Raw genomic sequence first — 18,507 nt, forward strand, 5'->3', positions numbered from 1 at the left:
CTTCCAACTCAAATTTTGTGCCATGGGAGAAAAAAAAAAGAAAGAATAAGGAATTTTGTGCTGGGGGATATGGTTTTAAATAGGATAGGCCTCACTGAGGAGGACTTTTGAATAAATACTCATAGTTTCAAAAGAAATCCTCCCAAAGTCTTGGCTTATGGACTTGATGTTATTTGTGAACTTAGATAAAAATGGTGAGGGTTATTCCCATATCTTCGCTTGTCTTTAGTCCAGGTTATTGGAATTCTTAAAGACACATGTTGGTTTACATGGCTCACCCATATTAGGGAGGGTAGTCTGCTTTGCTGAGACCCCGGATCCTGCTGCTGATCTAGTTGAGGAACAACCCATAGACACACCCAGAAACAGTGTTTTTTGGGGCCTGGCCATGTGACACGTGCATTTAGCTTCACAGTCTGTTCCCATCTCATGAACAAGGACTCTTCAGACACACCCAGTGATAGCATCCTGGCTGGGCACCCCTGGCGGGTCATGTGACACGTGCAGTTAACATCGCAGTCTGTCCCTGTGTTATGGACAAGGAGCCTTTGCAAACAAGTGACACAGGGACAGACTCAGACTCCAGATCTTGTCTCTAAAGCAGCCTGCCCCTCTCTGGGTCCATCGAGTTCCTTGCACTGGACACTTGCTGCATCTCCATTTTCATTTCCTTCCCAGGTTGGTCTGTCTCTTGTTAGGCATATTTTGTTTCCCACGCCACTCCCCTACTTGAGAGCTCTTTGTCCCCAGCTTCTACCCCTGAGGCATAAGGACATCCCAGTTCACTTCCTACAGGTGTCCTTCATTCCAGGTCTCTTTATGTCTATCCCAGCAACAAACCTCACAGACTGGGAACTTCCGCTTCCTCTGGAGGGAGGAAGAGGAGGCAGGAGACAGGCCAGTAAGGAGGCATCACTGGAAACCTGATAAAGTCTATACAGTGGCAACTCCTTTTTAAGATAACTTTAAAAATAGAAACATCACTCTGCAGAGAAGGAGCATTCTGTTTCACCAAATCCTATAAATATTTATAACTTTGAAACCTTGTTTCATGATAGAGCTGGAAAGCATAAACTGAGCCCTCTTACTATTGAGGGTGAAGCAATTATATCTGAAAGGTCACTCAGTTCTGTTACTTTTATATATGTATTTATCCTTAAATCCATTTTTTAAAAAAAGCCAAATAAGTGTACATTGTTTACCAACTTTGCCTTTAGTTAGAGGTAGAGTTTTCCTGGTAGTTGTAGTAAGTGTCTGCATTCAAGTGGCTTTGGTCAGGCACAATCATGGAAAGGTCTGTCCAAGTGGGACATCAAGCCCTGATGTTGGCAGAGCACCAGCATCTGAGCACCTCTAGAAGGAGCAAGTAAGCTAAGGAAAGCTGGGTCTCAATGATTTATCATAATTTTGAGGAAAGCAAATGTGAATCTTTAAAGGAGAAACTATTAATGTCTTGGAAATGGTGTTTTTTTTTTCATTGAATTAGTAGCAGGGGGACTCACTCATTTTCAGGCTTCTGATGGCAAGCAGTCCACATGCTGGTCTGTGTGCACTTGAAGTCCTGGTGTTCTCTGTTCTCTGTGCTGCTGCCGGGGCATCTGCACACCCCAGTAACCGGTGCTTTGTCTGTTGAATAATGGACCTCTTCCTACTTCACGAGGAGGTGAGCTGGGGCTTGTCCCTAGTTCTTGATGAAAGGTGCTTGGTTGATGAGTGGATGCTGGTGTCCAGTATGGGCTGCAGGACTGATTTCCCAGTGGTCAACAATCCCTTGCAGGGAGCCTCAATCTCAGCATAACATGCTGCTGACGTGACCTAGTGATCAAAACCATGGCTGAGCTCAATGTAGTCTGGGAACTTTTGCTGAGCGTGCCCATTGGGAGCTATCAGAAGAAACCTGTCCCTTCCATACTATGATTATAAATATGCAGTGTGCATTGTGCACTTTCAATTAAATTGATCTTGCATTGCAGTCTTGTCTCAAGTGATTTTTGGAAGAAGTTTTTATAGTAAACAAGAAAGTTACTTTGTCATAAAATTCATCTTAGTAGCCGAGCACAATGGCATGTGCCTGTAGTCCCAGCTACTCTGAGTCTAAAGTGGAAGGATCAGTTGAACCCAGGAGTTCAAGGCCAGCCTGGCAACACAACCAGACCCTGTCTCTAAAAACAAAACAAGCAAACAAATTCATCTGAGGAATAAGAAACAGCAAATGTATGCTCCTGCACCTTTGGAACGTGTTGACTCATCTAGTTATCCTGGGCTTTCTCTGCACAGTTGGGAAATTCGGGTTCCTGCATTGCCTTTGCTCTGTGGAAGTTGGTGTGAGAGCAGCCTCTTGTGTGTGTTTTGCGCACAACGTGGGCACTGTGCTGTGTGGACCAGGAGAAGGGGCACGTGGTCCCATGCAGAGAGCAGGTTCAAGTAAGCACAGGGAGGGGTTAGCCCTGCCCAATGCTGCACTGAGCTCCTTCTGGGTGTGAAGTCACGTCCTGAACCTGCCAGGGCCTGGCCCAGGGTCTTTGGACTGGGTTTCCTGTAAGCTTGTATTTTCTTTCAAATTCTGGTCTTTTGCTGCTGGAAGATGAAATCCCCTCACTGACTATTCAGGAAACATGTGTTTCTAATGATTCCCTAGAGGCTGAGCTGCTGGCCTGGGTGTTTTGTTGAATTAGAGCTGACCAGGGGCCCCACCTCCACGTCTCTTCTCATTATCTTGCAGCAACTGCTGGATCCAATATAAAATTATTGTCATCTAGAGCTAAGTTGCTCCTAAAGAATATGACATGATGAGTGATAGTAGTATTGCTAATACTAGTGGTATTATTGTGCCCGTCTAGGGTTCTGTGGCCTGAATATGTTCTCCTAAAATTCTTATGTTGAAATTCTAACACCCAAGGTGACAATATTAGCAGATATGGGTCCTTTGGGAGGTGATTAGGTAAGAAGGGCAGAGTCCTCATGAATGCCATTAGTGCCTTTCTAGGGGGACCCCAGAGAGCTCATTCACCTCTTCACCATCGTGAGGAAACAGCCAGAAGGCACTGTCTGTGCACCAGGAAGCAGCCCTTAACACTCACCACGTGTGCTTGTGCCTCATTCTGGGACTCCCAGCCTCCAAACTGAGAAATTTCTGTTTATCACTTCCCAGTCTGTAGTACTTTGCTCTAGCAGCCCAAATGCAGTAAGGTATATAGCAAACTCTGAAAAGTTAGATGCTTTGTAAGAGGTCCCACTGCCTCACCGTGACCCCTTTCTAGTATCAAGCCATTTCCCAGTGAGAGTGACTGCCAGCTGAGAGTTGTGGCACTGGAGGGCTGCCCCCGACTCAGCAATGCCTTTAAAGGAGAATCTGAATTTTATTAATCATAAAAGCATCTGTATACTTTGAAAAGAAGTAAAACAGATGTAGGAAATCGCTTCTCTGTAAATACAGTCAGTCACTTCACAGTTTTAATCTACCTGCAACAGCAAATTAAGCTGTCTTCTTTTTGGTTGAGCTTTTCTTTGACATGTAAAGGAGATGTATATAAAAGGAACTTCCAGATCCACTATACGGCTACTTTTTAAAAATCTAGGATGGGCCCATATTGCTAAGCTCATTATTGAGTACTTATGTGGAGGATGCCCCTTAAAGTGACTCATAGTGTTTAGTTTATGTACTATTGATCAGCGTTGGTGCAAGGCAATCTAATTGCTCTAAATATCTCATATAAAAATACCTGCAATTGGGCTGGGGATGTGGCTCAAGCAGTAGTGCACTCGCCTGGCATGCATGTGGCCCGGGTTTGATCCTCAGCACCACATACAAACAAAGATGTTGTGTCCGCCGAAAAAACTAAAAAATAAATATTAAAATTTTCTCTCTCTCTCTCTCTCTAAAAAAAAAAAATACCTGCAACTCCAGGAATCCCTTAGTGCACCCCATGAAGGAGCAAGGCTGGCTTGCTCTACAGGTGGGGACCCTGGGAGCCCTTGCTCTTCTCCCCACACTGGGCATCTGCTGTGTGCCAGCCCCAGAATGCAGGAAGCAGCAAAAAAAAAAGAAAAAAAAATCTGCCTCTATGGGGCTGACCGTCCAGTGAGGGAAGAAATAATAAACAAGACAGAGTGACCTGTGACGGGCGTTAGCTAAAGAGAAACAAAAAGTAGGGAAGGTGTGTGGGAAGGCGGGCATAGCATGTGTGTGGATGTGATTTCACACTCCGTGCAGGAAGAACCTTGCTCAAAAGCCACTCTTTGTTCAGGTGACAACAGGAGGGATACTGAGGAAGTGAGCCCTATGGAGATCTGAGCTTGAGAATTTCAGTTGTCAGAAACCAGATATATAAAGGCCCTGAGGCAGAGACTCGAGGCTGGGGAGGCTAGAGTAAAGCAAATCACAGTGCTGAGGAGGAGGAAGAGAACTCAGAGGTACCAGACCAGGTCCTGTGGACCTTCTGGGCCTTTGTGAGGCCCTGGGCTTTTGCTCTGATATGATGCAGACCTTTGAGGTTATGAACTGATTCGGTGTAGCAGGCCGACCTGGCTGCGGGCTTTCAGAACAGACGGACAGGGGCAAGTGTAGACATGAGGAGACCAGTTGGAAGACTTGGTGGTAACACAGGTGAGAGAAGATGGTGGCCAGGCCAAAGCAATAGTCTGGGAGTGGCAAGAAGTGGTCAGGGGCCAGCGATTGCTACAGGTGCATGCCAGATGGGTGGGATGTGCCACTCCCAGCTACAGGCCATTACTGCGCTCCCACAGTACAGGCCTGCAGAAGCATGGGCCTCCTCTGTCCAAGACAGGCCCTCTTGACCCCCTGACTCTAGTCCTGCAGGGTGGCTAATTCAGATGCCTGAGCACCCTCCCCCTGCCACCGATGGCCAGTCTGCAGGGGAGGCACAGGCCACAGGGGCACAGTAGGTGTCTCAGTCACTGCTCTTGGTGATCTGCAGAGGGTTCTGATGTAGTTTTTCCAAAGACACAATGGTGACAGGGTCCTGGACTCCTGGGTCGAGCTCAGCCAAAGCCAGGATTAGCTGCCCAACAGGACTGCTGTGTACACTGCTGGAAACCACCGTGCACGACGGCCTCTCTGCCTAAAGGAGAGCCAGGGCTGAGCCAGAAGAAAATATATTAGCAGATTCCCGTATCAGACACTGAACACTGCAGAGCCCAACGCTGCTGTTCTGTAAACACGTGCTCGTGAAGTCTCATTCAGGACGCTTGTTTTCAGCGTCCAGTCCATGGAGGGCAGAAGCCTGAAGGACAGGGTTGTTGCATGGCAACCTGAGACCTAAAAGGAAGGAAGCAACTGAGTAAAAAGAGCCTTTTTAAGTGCTTTACCTCATAATCCGCCCAAGCCCCCACCCGGCAGAGGAGCACTCTTCCCAGGAGTTCTTTCTAATGAGCAGAGTAGCCATCCTCTCTCCCGGGTCTGTTTATGCCTCAGACTTACCACTTAATTTGAAATGCTGCAGTGTGACAGTTGGGAATGCATCTGCCTGATGCTGATACTTAAATTTATTGACATGCCCAAGTACATTTCTGACACTATTTATGTTCCCATTGAGTTTATTTTCTGCAGTAGTAGTTTTATCTTCTTTACGCTTCTCTCCAGTTGGTTTTATCATCAACCCAACACCCCACCAGATAATTTTTTGCTGTTTTTTTGTTTTTTTTTTCTTGCAGTGCTGGGGATGGAACCCAGGGCCTTGTACATGCTAGGCAAGTGCTCTGCCATCAAGTCTCCCTCGGTCCCCTCCAGATGGTTTTAGGGGCAAGGAAGGAGTATAATGAGCAGGCTGGTTTGTTATTCTGGCTAATCCTTGCCTCTTACACTTTACTTGAAAGCTTCATTATTTCAAAGGGATTTCTGTTCATATAGACAATAATTAAGGTTAACTCTTCAATCAAATTCAAGACTCTCCTGATTTTAAAACCTCTAGAAACTCAGGTTAAGTGTTTTAAATTTGTTCTTTATGCTGTGGCATTAAAAGTTTTTTTGGAAGAGTTGGCTGAATCAGATTCTCTAATTGGAAATCTAAGATGCATGTGAAATTTAGGTATTTTGGCTACCAAGTAGTTACTTTGTTATTTTATCTATTATCTATTTTATTGTTTAATAATGGCTATTTTACTGTAAATAGGAATGAGATAAAAATTAATATATAGAATATAAAAGCTTATTTGAAGTATACAAGCCAAATATCTATCAATTTTCCTTTTTTTTTCTCCTACTGTGGACTGTTGGGATGTATTTGCTAAATTTTTTTCATTTTAGGTCAATTAGCATGCTCTTTCTCTGGGCTTCCATCTGAGGATATGCCTGCCTAGATGTTGCTGGAGAACAAGTTTAGTAAAGCAAATAAATCAATTCAAAACACAAATTGGTGAAGTTAAAGGAAAACAAGATGATAAAAAAAAAAAGTGTAAATGTGTAAATTGGGACAACCTTTCCAGAGAGCAGTTTAGTACTAGTTATCAAAAGTCTCAAAACTGTATGGGTTTTGACCTTGACCTCTGTAATGCAGCTTCTACCAACTCACCACAAGAAAATAGTCAGATATGTACAGGAGGCTTTGCGTGGTCCACACATTGGAAATGCCTCCCACATTAATGAGGGATTGGTGTAACTCTAGCATATCCCATGTGTTGACCTACTGTGCATCAATTCCAATCCTGAAAAGATGGAAGTAATTAATGGCTTGGGAAAGTGATTGTGATATATTGCTAGAAATGTTCTTCTAGAGCTATAAAATGTATACATTGGGCTGGGGTCATGGCTCAGTGGTAGAGCACTTGCCTAGCACATGGGAGGTTCTGGGTTCAATTTTCAGCATTGCATAAAAAAAAATAAAGATATTTTTAAAAGATGCATATCTATACACTCTTTAAAAAAGAAAGTATATACTCACAAAGAGGATTTCTAGGAAGAATGAGACAGTTAACATTCCAACATGTTGATAAATGTTATTTCTAGGTAGTGATGGTTTTGATGATTTAATTTTTTATGCATTTCTCTATTTCCTATGTTTTCTACACTAAAAATGTATTTTTATGTGTGTAATCAGAAAGAGATTCCATTTTTAGAAATGTTACCATACAGCAATGCGGTTCAATAGCAATATAATGTAAGCCACAAATGTGAGCCACATGTGAACTTTAAATTTCCTAGTAGCCTTTAAGAAAAACAAAAAGAAACAGAAAAAATCAATTTTAATATTATATTTTATTTAACCCAGTATATTCAAATTATTATCACTGCAACAGGTAATCATATTAACAAAAAGATGTTTTGTTTACTTTTCATAGTGAATTTGAAATCCATTATGTATTTACAGTAATCTCAATTCACACTGGCCACATTTCCACCTCTTGGTGGCCACTTGTGGATATGATGGAGCAGTCAAGGGATATTCTAAAGTGCTGCTGGGACAGAGAAGTTCTACTCTCTGGAAATTAGACAGAAGTAGAATCTGAACTCAAAGAATTTATTGACTGAGCCAGGCTTACAGCATATCCCATACCTCTAGATTTTAATTACTGTTTTGTGAAAACATTCTGCAGATTCAAAGGTCAACTCAGATCTGGTCTAGTCTCAGCGCCTGCTGTTGGCTGTGTGAAAGCAGCAGTATGTGCTACCTCTGCCTCTTGCTTCTCTCTCCTCTCATTCCCCAGGCATAACCACTCACAGTATAGATGTGGCTTTAAAAATCCTAGCTTCAGACTAGATCATGCTTTGTAGCTGTGGATGTGCGGCTTTGCACTTGTTTTCTCATCTATAAGGAACATTCACCTCATGGAGTTATAAAGATTAAACCAGCTAACAGATGTTGCATAGTACCATTAACAGGGCAAGCACCAAGCATGTGAATGGTGTGCATTTTTATAGCTTCTGTGAACCAGCCCTTTGTTTGTTAGACTAGCATGCAGTTTATGCAAACCCGCATTTGCTTGTGCACTTGACATCTCCATCAGTACTTAAAGGCTCTGTGGGAAGGCTTTGCAGGTACTTTTGTGACCTCTGCACCTACATTTACTCTTATATGCCTAGGGCTGAGTGTGATGAGGTTTGACTAAGTCAGGAGACTGTCTTTCTAAGTGGATGTTAACTGTGTATCCTTTTCAGCATCTTAAGTGGAAGAAAGTATGTGATAGCTCCATGGGCCACACCTCACCTTGCAATCCAAGATGGCGCTGAGTAATGGGACATGGCTGGATTTCATCAAAACCAGCCTAGTTGTCAGACACAGTGGCACACACCTGTAATCCCAGCACTCAGGAGGCTGAGTCAGGAGGATCCTAAGTTTGAATCCAGCTTCAGTAACTGAGTGAGGACCTACATCAAAATTTAAAAATAAATAAATAAAAGGGTGAAGTGCCCCTGGTTTAATCCCTGGTATCAAAAAAAAAAAGGGGGCCTAGTGATGCTACCCCCAAAGGACCAAGGTTTCACAATTTCTCATACCTCACATTGTTCCTTTCCACTCTCTTGTCAGTGCCTCACAAAACCCAACTTGCTACAGTTGTACTCTGATTCTTGGCCAGTCTGCTAGATTTGAAGGAGTGAGACATAGGAAAGGGCCTCGTAGCAGGCTTATCTACAAGAGTCTGGCCCCATGACTCTCAGCCCACTACCCACAGGGGGAGAAAGGGTCATGGTTGGGACCCAGCGTGTGTGTGTTTGTGTGTGTGTGTGTGTGTGTGTGTGTGTGCGCGCACATGAACATGCAGATGTGTGTACATGTCCATCCAGATTTAGCTCTCCTTATATAGGATATCTATTTTAACTAAAACAAAAATTCTATGCAATACTTACCTTTGCAATGTATAGTTTATTTAGATGTTTGCCCTTATATTTCATTTTTTTTAAATGCCTACTAGACTATTTCACAGTGGGCATTCTGGCTTGAATTTGAAAACACCGAATTAGCACATTAAACTAGATACCTGTATTTGCAGGCTTCTTTCCCTCTTGGAATGATCTTTAGCATTTTTTTTCCTCACATTTCTCTAATATTTTATATTCTTAACCAAAAGGCTTCATTTCCTTCTTGTACCAGCATTCATCCGAATAACATTTAGTGAAATATTTAAAAAGGGTCCAAGGGTTATAGCCTGACACCTGAAAGAACAGGAGGGAAAAAACTTGGCTTATGTATGGCTCCCGGACGTGATTTCAGAAGTCCCCTGAATGCCACCCTGGATTTCTGAAACAGCAAGACTTCTTCCACTTTCCAGTTTGGGAGCTCTGAGGAAATCTGAACTGATGCTGAATTCCTTTTTTCCTTTTTCCTTCTGGCTTTCAGGAAAACTTGTGCTAGTTATCTGAAAAAAAAATTTAAGGATGACTGTAGCTTCTCGTGGGCACATCCTGAACCCATAGTTTTCCCATCGTTTCATTTATTTCCTGAAAATCATACTGAGATTTCTGACTGCCCTGTGAAATTCAGCTTGTCAGTAACTGACCCAGGTGTCCCTGCTCCCAAGCTACCTTTCTGGGGACTGGTAGCGGCTGCCTGGTGACTGTGGCCTGCACAGACTGTGCTGGGCTGCTGTTCTCTTAGCTCTGTGTGGGTTGATAGGTGGGACACGTAGTGTCACCTGGTGCTGCCCTGCCTTGGTGTGTCTTGTAGCCCCACCCACCACATGGGTCTGGAGGCAGCCCTCCAACCTCCAACCTTGCCCTTTTTCAAAACCTGTTTTTCCCCCATTTCCTACAGAAGTTCCAGATTTCTTAGCTCACCCCAGTTTGTCTTTAAACTTCTTTCACCAGGGTGGGACTTTTCTGGCTGTCCTCCATCTTGCTCTGACCTTCGCTTGCAGCATTTATCTCAGGACTCTGCATCTGATGGCCTGTGGCTCATCTGCTGTCTCTGTCCTGCTGCCAAGGTGTTTTGAAAGTGCTCCATGTAGAAGCCACCTGGCACTTTGCTTTGCCCAAGGAGAGCCCTTGAGCTTTAGTTGGTAGCACTCTGTGGGTGGCTTTCCTGGCAAAGCAGTATGCATTTGTCCCAGAAAGCAGCCTCGGAGAGCCAGGGTAGGTGCAGGCAGGGGTGGCCAGCTTGGCTGCAGCCAGCTTCCCACTGGAAGCTGATAGAAACTTTGGGGCCAGGCTCCTCGCCTCCAGCTTTCCTTTCTCACTCTCTCTGACCTTTGAATAGAAGGTACCCTGCACTTCAGTTCCAGAGAGAAACCGAGAGGAGTGTCTGTCTTTGTTGAATTCATTAATTTAAAGAAATGTATCCTGTTTACATTTCTGGCAGCCTTTCTTTGAGTTGGATGGTGGCCAAAGGCAAACAAGCCAGCCTGGTGGAGTTAAAGCATGGAGCTCTCCAAGTACGCAGGCCTCGTCCAAGTGCATGCTCAAAACCGGAAAATGGCCTCAATGTAACTGTCTTGTCCTATAGAAAAGGCTTGTTCTATTTACTAGCATTTTATATCCGACTTAGCTGTAGTATTTATTGTGGGAAGGTTTTAGTGGGGAGTAGCTACTCTAAAAAGATTTGGCTTGATTAGCAGCTAAACTAACAAAATCTATTTGGAAGTGAAATAATAGGATTTACAATTTTTGGTCCTCTTCCAGTAAAACCAACATCCCCACCACCACCACCACCCATCTACATTCCCCAGCAGTCTGGAATATATGCTCTGACTCGGAAGTTCAAGTTGCTGGATTTATAAGTTGTCTTAAAAATGCTCTTTGAGCTGTTTAAAGTGTTACATTGTATTGAGATGAAGTCATCAAATTGCTTGAGACTTTAACTGTTTGTATTTGCACAACTGAGAAAGTATATGATTATCAAAAAAGTTAGGATTTGGGTAAAACTGTTGATGAAGGCTCTCCTTTGTCGTAAAGGAACTTAAGTCTGTTGTCTTCTGGCCTGTTTGGTTTTTGGTTTTTGTTTGTTTGTTTTCTATTTTCCGTTAGGTATATGTGAGTTTTAGGATTTTCTTGGCTTTTGTCTTTCAGGAAATTGTTTTTTTTATTGGAAAAGACCAGGCTAGATCTTTTTTTTTAATCATAGCTTATTCTTATACTAGTATCTGACTGAAGACACTAGCAACTCTTACCAGTCTGCAAGATAAACACAATGTCACCAAAGACCTGAAGCCCCAGAGGTAGTCCACATGTCCCTCTAAGAAGGAGAAAGAGTGGACTTGGAACTTGAGCAGATGTCCCAAAGCAGAAAACTTCCCTAGAAGTCTGTTTGGGAATTTCAGAATAAAGTTGGCAGGGAGCAGTTTTTGACTTGAATAATTTAAGTGGGCCAAAGAGAGCCATCTTTTCTCCTGATGCCTTTCCTGCAAACGAAGTGAAAAAGATACAGAAAGTAGACTCCAGTTAACTGTTGTAATTCAAAGTTCATCATTAATTTTGCCAACTGCCATGATTTTTTATAAAGTAAGGAGTCTGTTCTTCGTGGCTAGGTGCAGCTGGTTGGAGTAACTGTGGCTTACTCAGGTGGCATCCAGCAGGCTATTGTCAGGTATCTACTATGTGTGTGTAGCCAAACCGAGGTCAGCCCCAGATTTCATCTCTGACATATAGAAATGATACTCCCCAGGGGTTGTAGATTTCACTGGGAGGGAGGTCACACTCCTTATGAAGCTAAACAGTTGTATAAAAATAGCACCTGAAAGGGTACCTTAAGGGTCAGACAGTGTGCATATTGAGGTGCATTGGCAGGGCTGGTTTCCTGACTCGGGGACAGGCAAAGGCTGAAATCCTGTCTAGGATTTGCCAGTTTGGGGACTGCATCCACCAGGACAAGAGGGGTCCTTTCTCTGACTTGGACAAAGGCTTCAAGACCCTTTGCTCAAATCTCATCAGAGAGATCAGTGCTGCCTTCTGCATGTGCAGGTAACTTTTGCTGTGCATGATGTGGAAAATTGGAATCATCTTTGTTTTCTTGAGTTCTCGGACCTGTGAATATATTGCTCTTTGGGGAAGGCTGAAGATCACGGTGTAGTCAGAGAAAGAGGTGAGATGGGAGCATTCCAGAGGCAGCAATGTGGAGAGTGAGGAACAGGAAAGAGGAAAGTGGAGGACTTGGCTCAGTTCCCCCAGGATGGGTTCTGACCCACTGTTGCCCTCAGTATAGGAACCAACCCTTCAGAAAGCTTGGCTAGAGACCCAGCTCCGATTAGGAGTTTTCTGAGCCTTACCTTTTCCTACTACCTCTTTTCCCTTGGCCTCTAGTAACCTTCCCTTTCCATACCACATAGTCAGGGCATACATTACTGTGACTGCTATTTAGCTTTTTAAAAACTTTATTTTGAAATAATTATAGGTTCATAGGAAGTTGCAAAGATGGTATAAGGAGGTATCATCCAGTTTCCCCCATAGTTATGACATACATAATTACAGTACAATATCAAAGCCAGGAAACTGACACCAGTACAGTGTGGGAGGGGCTCTGTGCCATTTTATCACCTGCATAGATTGGTGTGACCAACAGTCAAGACCACAGAGATCTCTTTAGTCATCCCCCTCCCTTCCCATCACTAACATTAACTCCTGGCCCCATTTCTCCATTGTCCATCTCTATAATATTGTCACTTTGAGATAATATTACATAAAGAGAATCACATAGTTGTGACATTTTGAGATTGACTTTTCTCTTTTGACATCATGTGCTGTAGTTCCCTCCAGGTTGTTGCGAGTCGATAATTCTTTTTTATTACTAAGTGGTATTCCGTGCTATGAATGTATTGTTGTTCCCAGTTTGGGACTCATGGTAATGAGGCTATTGTGGACATTCCTGCGCATGCCTTTGTGTGGACCTCATTTCTCCAGCACAAAACTTAGGACTGAGGTTGCGGCACTGTGTCATAACCATGTGCTTAGTTTTCAAAGAAACTGTCGACTCCTGTCCACGATCTGTGCTGGTTGTGTTCCCATTTCTCCGCGTCCTCACTGCCACTTGGTGGTGTCACTGCTGTTCCTTCCCGCTGTTTCCCAGCGTGTGGAGGTGGCTCCTGGAGGTCCGGCCCTCTCTGCTTTTCCCTGGCATCTCGCAAGCATGAACCTCTTCACCTGCTGATTTCTCATCTGCTTGCACTACCTGCAGAAATATCTCTAAGTGTCCTGTGCCTGTTTTCTAGCTGAATTTTTAAAATTTATTTTGCTTTCTAAGCACCAGTTTTCTTTGTGTTTTTTCATTCCATGTGTTTTATTGTACCGTATAATTGTACATAATGATGGGATTTGTAGTTATATATTCATACATGCACACAATTTAACAATATAATTTGGCCAGTGTCACTCCCCAACACTCTCCTCTCCCTCCCCACCTTCCACCTCAAGTCCTGTTCCTCTACTGATCTCCCTTTGATTTTCATTATATCCCTGATCCCACCCCATACCTTTTCCCCCCTTTTTTTTCTCTGTAGCTTCCATATATGAGAGAAAACTACCCATCCCTTGACCTTCTGAATTTGGCTTATTTCACTTAACATAATGGTCTCCAGTTCCACCAATTTTTCTGCAAATGACATGATTTCATTCTTCTTTATGACTGAATAAAATTCCTGTGTGTGTGTGTGTGTGTGTGTGTGTGTGTGTGTATCACGTTTTCTTTATCATTTCATCTGTTGATGGGCTCCTAGGCTGTTCCATAGTTCAGCCATTGAGAATTGTGGTGCTGTAAATATGGATATGCAGGTATCATGAACTTTATGCTTTAGGATAAATACCAAGGAATGGGTCATATGGTGGTTCCATGCCTAGTCTTTTGAGGATCCTCCATACTGATTTCCCGGAGTAGTTGTACTAATTTATAATCCCTCTGACAGTGTAGAAGTGTTCCTTTTTTTCCACTTCCTCTCCAGCATTTATTATTCTTTGTATTCTTGATGGCTGCCATTCTGCCTGGTGTTGACTCTGGGGTCCTCTGGACTGGAGGTCAGAGTCCCACCCAACTGTCACCTGTTTGGTTTCCAGATGGAAAGGCAGATGCTCTGTGCCCTGTGCTACTCTGCAGGGTACCGACCATGTAAGAGAACACTCAGGGGACCTCAGAGAACTCCACCTCCATAGACACCATCTTGCTGGACTCTGATCTGATTATGATGAAACAATCCAGCTCAGCTGGCAGCCGGGCCGTTTTCCTGAGATGGACGACCCCACAGCCAGAGACCTTCCCTAGTACTGTTTCATGTAGGCTATTTCTCCATCCCTTTGCCCTGTCTGTGAGGTGAGAAGGGGCAGAAATGCTCACTTTTGGTTTTTTAACAGTGAAGAAATAAGCAAAAGATGGAAAGCAGTTTCTCAACACCCCAGACAGTGGTGGCATCATCACAAGAACGTGGTCCTAGTTCCTGCCCAGGTGGGGTTAGTCTTTCCCTGCTGCATGGCTGCCAATTGCCAGTGTGTTTTCTCACCCAATTGGGACAAGTGACTGTAATCTTCTGGTTTCTAGGAGCTGCTGGATTTCTGACTATGTCTCCACTTCCTCCCCCACTCAGTGCTTTTCAAATGCATGTAGGAAACAGTGGCCCATTTGGGTGTTGGTGTACACACCTGTCTCATAGGGTGTGGTCCCAGGAGTTGAGACATTGGTGCCACAACAGAGCAAACCAAAGGCAAATCTGGTTGCAAGTTTCACAGCTTGTGAGTTTTCTGCTTTCTGACAGCCAGCGCCTATACAAAGGTTCTGTATTTTGATGTCGTCTCAGAGCACAATTAAATCCTTTTTCCCTTCTCTTATTTCCTAGGGCTCAAGGGTGCTTGTTGATGCACGGGACAAGCTTGGCATCCCTTGGCAGCACTCTGAAAACGAGAAGCATGGGATGTTCTTGATGGCCTTTGAGAACAAGGCAGGGCTGCCCGTGGAGCCCGCCACCTTCCAGCTCTATGTGCCAGCCCTGAGCGCGCTCTGGAGGGATTCGGGGATCAGGGAGGCTTTCAGCCGCAGGAGTGAGTTCCAGCTGGTGAGTGGCCTCTCACTTGACAAGACCATTTTGACCTTTAGCAGAATTTCCTTATAAATTGTGTGAAAATATAGGCAAGGTGTCTGTTGTTATAAATCCTGGCAGAGGCTAACGGAACGGAGCCACCAAAGGATGCTGCACAGTGCACTCGGGCCAGAGGCATGATTGCACTCAGGTAACGCAAAGGTGTGCCACCCAGGAACTCGGACATCAAGAAGGTGTCCTCTGTAGTAGGAAATCAACGTCCCCTTAATGCGGCTTCCTGGCTGTGATGTGTGGGAGATAGAGATGGGGGTGGGTGTTTCCAGATCAATCTGGGGAGCTGATCTCTGACCCCTTTCAACCTGCTCTCCTCAGATTCATTCCTTCCACTTTACAGGCTGAACGTGTCACAGAGCTTATATATTTTAGTCACTTAGACTGTTTACCATGCAAAACTGTAACCAGAGAACTGGAGATGCTTTGCGTTTTTGCCCTTTGGCTTTTCCTCAACTGCCCTTTAATACTGACAGTATGTAAGGAGAAGCATGGGTTTCCCTTCTAACCAGGTCTGCCCTCTGTGCACCCAGGGTCCATGGTACAGGGTCACCTCCTCATGCCTTCCCCGATCCCTTGTCCCTGGCCTTTCTTCATAGTTTGCTATAATATGATTTAGACAGTGTGGACTTGTGTTCTACTGATTTACAAACTATAAAAGCTATTTCTTAGGACATGCCATTCTGCAAGTTTCCTTTTTACTCCACCTGTTGAAGTCCCCCCACTGTGATCTTTGTCCGTCCACTGTCATGTGAGGATGTTCCACGTGTCATCATGTTTTTAATTGTTTTCTGTGTTTTGCTGTTACAAACTGTTGTGATTGTTGTTGTCTGTCTCCAGATGCTAGTTCAAGGGCTTCTCTAGGATGTATACCTCGGTGTAACTGTCAGATCCTGGGGCACATGCATCTTCACGTAGACAAGATACTACCAGAGTATTTTCCTGAGTGGCCGGATCAGTTACTGCCTCTGCCAATAGTGGAAGAGGGTTCCAGGTGTTCCACAGACGGGCCAATATTTAGAATTATCAGGCCCCCAATTTTTAATTGTATCTCATTATAGCTTAGTTGAAGTTGCCCTGAGTTTGTTTATACAAACAAAATACATACACATTTTCTCTTCCAGGAAATGCCTATTTGTGTCCTTTGCCCTTTTTTGGGGAGCAGGGGTAGAGGGGTTGAACTCAGGGTCACTTAACCACTAAGCCACATCTCCAGCCCTATTTTGTATTTTATTTAGGGATGGGATCTCACAGAGTTGCTAAACACCTCAACCATTGCTGAGGCTGGCTTTGAACTCATAATCATCCTGACTCAGCCTCCTAAGCTGCTGAGATTACAGGCATGTGCCACCCTGCCCAGCTCTTTTGCCCATTTTTTTTCTGAGTTTTTTAAATTTCCATATTCAGCCAACAGATTCTGCGGTGCACCAATGACCCTTGCAGTTCAGTCTCTGCATGCTTCACCTCACTTCCTGCAGCACTAGCATCTTATGCGACCACAGTCCACTGCCTGGAACTAGGAAACACATACTGGTACAATGTTTGGACCTTATTTAAATGTCACCTGTTTGTCCTCTGATGTTTCTTGTGTGCCAGAACCAGCTCTGGGATCTCCAGTGTGTTGTCTGTGCCCTTGGTCTCCTTTGATTTGTGACTTGATCTTTACTTGTCTTCTATGACCTAGAGACCTAAATACCACTGGCCAGTTGCTTTGTAGAATGTCTCTGTTGGGTCTGTCTGGTGTTTTCTCATCTTTAGCAAGAACACCATGGTAGTGACATGTGCCCTGCCTAGAGTACTATGTCAGGAGATGTGTGGTGTAGATGTGTCCATTACTGGTTACTTGGTTAAGGCGGTGCCTGCCAGGTTCTGTGTTGCTAGCACATGTCTTGGGGAGGTGTTTGGGACAATGCACATATCCTGTTTCTCATCAAGCTTTTGCCCACTAATTTTCTTTTCTTTTTTTTTTCCCCACTAATTTTCATCGTAAGGGAACCTTAAGAATGACATTGTCCTAATGTTCATTCATTTGCATATTCTTTATCAAGTTAACTTTAATAATTAAGAGAAAAGCATGAAAAGAAGCAGAAGATGTGGTTACCATAGAAACAAAAAATCTAAATCGTGTTAAAGGCAGGAACATAAGAATCAGCTGGGAGAACATAAGTTAGCATCCAAGTGTGGAATTTGAGGGGTTAAGTCTTTTCCCCCATAAGCTCACATGATCTGGGAAAGATGATTCTAGTCTATTCAGAACTGGAATTGGAAGGAAATTGCTACTGTCGATTGAGGACTTACCAAAGAAGGAAATGTAAACATCCAGAGCTGATTATTCACAACGCATGTCCAATAAGCACCCGCCCAGGAAGTCAGTGTGTGCACTGGTGGTTTCCTCAGACTTATCATTTGCCTTGTTCCTCTGGACACAGTGTTTTAGAGCTGGAAAGAACCCCCAGCTTAGGAAGTCAAGCTCTCGAATTGTTTCAGACTTGGACACAAGCCCAGAGAGGTTGTGGCTGGGTTGAGGTCACATCTGGTAACCACTCTGAGAAACTGGAGCCCAAAAGTCCAGTCACTTAATTCTCCCTGTGTTCACTCCCTCAACACTTTAGAGCACCTACTGTGCGCCAAACACTGTGCTCCATGCTAGGGATACAGCAGCAAGTAAGACTCAAGACATGTCTGTCCCCAGAGAGCTTTTAGTCTTGCCATCAACCTGGCATGGGCCAGGTGAGGCTTCCGTGGGGCCTGCAGCTACCTCTTTGTTCATCTTTCGCTTCAGGCAGCGTGACTTTTTGGGGCTGTGGCCACCTGAAAAATCTGATATTCTTGACAACTATGTGTTTTGTTTTAAATTTTTTTTAGTTTTAGATGGACGCAATATCAGTCAGTGCCTCACGTGTGCTAGGCGAGCACTCTACCACTGAGCCACGACCCCAGGCCCACAACTATGTGTTTTTAAAGACCATAGTAACTAAAAGCAAGCATGACAGTATTAAATTCTTGTTTTTTGAGTACTGGGTACATAGATGTGTGTTATTCTTATTTTGTACATTTCTATGTTTTTCTTTATTTTTAAAATATCATAGCATTTTATTGAATAACTAGACAGTAGGCCCTTAATAGTCATTATTGTCAAAATATACAGCCAAAGTGCAAAAGGGTGACTGTCTTTAGTCAACTGTGCTCCTGAGTAGCCCCAGCTTCTGTCCCCCACTTCTTTTCCTTGGTGTCGAAACCTCTCTGGTTGATGTTTCAGTGACTTGGTTTTTGCTCTTCCTCTCCCTGCTGACAGAACCCACAGCCTCTGACAGTCTTGTGACCCCCATTGCTCAGAGAGCTGCTCCCGGCCAGGTGGTGGCTTTTCCTGCCCCTCCACCATCCTGGGCATCCTTCCAGCCAGGGACAGAAACAAAAAGAGGAAGACAGAGGGTTGGGCCTGGTGACAACTTTGTGACAGCCTCTCTCCTCTGAAGAGCGTGGGGGCTGGGTGCTCCCTTTCCAAAGAGGACACAGCCCTGCATCTCCTGCCACGAGTCCAGGGGACTACTC

General features: G+C 44.2%; 1 protein-coding gene across 1 annotated transcript in view; it reads left to right on the forward strand.

The window, feature by feature from the left end:
* Window positions 1–18,507, forward strand: part of LOC308651222 (guanine nucleotide-binding protein subunit alpha-12-like) — a gene marked incomplete at its 5' end in the record, with an annotated part of 101,849 nt that overhangs the window by 33,461 nt on the left and 49,881 nt on the right. Inside the window, one exon of the mRNA XM_081298174.1 lies at window positions 14,704–14,919. Coding sequence (XP_081154300.1) covers window positions 14,704–14,919 — 216 coding nt within the window. The remainder of the gene's footprint in view (window positions 1–14,703; window positions 14,920–18,507) is intronic.

This window comes from Spermophilus citellus, assembly GCF_964194105.1.
Source record: "Spermophilus citellus genome assembly, chromosome: 6".
NCBI lineage: Eukaryota > Metazoa > Chordata > Mammalia > Rodentia > Sciuridae > Spermophilus > Spermophilus citellus.